At 56.9% G+C, this 580-nt stretch overlaps 1 protein-coding gene across 1 annotated transcript; it reads right to left on the reverse strand.

Annotated features, from left to right (window-relative positions):
• Window positions 1-460, reverse strand: WHR41_09694 (uncharacterized protein; the record flags this gene model as incomplete). The annotated part of the gene is made up of 1 exon (XM_069378295.1): window positions 1-460. A coding segment is annotated over one exon (460 nt), but the record flags the coding sequence as incomplete, so codon positions are not given.
• Between the last annotated feature and the right edge of the window lie 120 nt (window positions 461-580).

The raw sequence follows: 580 nt of genomic DNA on the forward strand, positions 1-580 counted from the left end.
CCATTCCACCGCTCCGGGTTAGGGCTTTGACCTCATCATATGCATCCTTGACGGTCTGCAATTTGGCTCGGAGTTGCTCTTCGCTTGCCGCCTGGCCGTTAGTGGACTTCACATCGTAGGCAGAGACTATGAGTGTGACGCCGTGCTTCGTCGGAACCGTCGCCGCCACCACATCGCTGGAGGGTACAGCGATCTGTTGCGCAGCGTGTTTCTTGTTCACCCACACGGACGCTCGGTAAGCGTACCGCGCCTCTCCTTCCTCTTTCTCACTTGGCTTGAACAACTGCCAGTTACGCTCCAGTGGAAATGCCGGCTCCCCGGCATCCAGATCTTCGAAGATATACGGTTCAACCACTGAGAGAGCGTCAAAATCTGCCAAGCTCTCATCGCAGAACAAACTCCAGTGCGCCGTCTTCCGCTTGCCAATGTTCACGTGTAGCACCTTGAATCCTCCTAGCATAATGAGGTGCCGGGTGTCTTCGACGTGCTCGCTGTACTCGCAACCTGTGCCCCACCACTGGCACTCGATGCACCGCAGCTGCTGTTTACATCGACGTCCATGGCAGCACCGCGCTGTTCC

Source organism: Cladosporium halotolerans (assembly GCF_011745625.1).
Source record: "Cladosporium halotolerans strain TM138-S3 chromosome Unknown Sca693, whole genome shotgun sequence".
NCBI classification, from domain to species: domain Eukaryota; kingdom Fungi; phylum Ascomycota; class Dothideomycetes; order Cladosporiales; family Cladosporiaceae; genus Cladosporium; species Cladosporium halotolerans.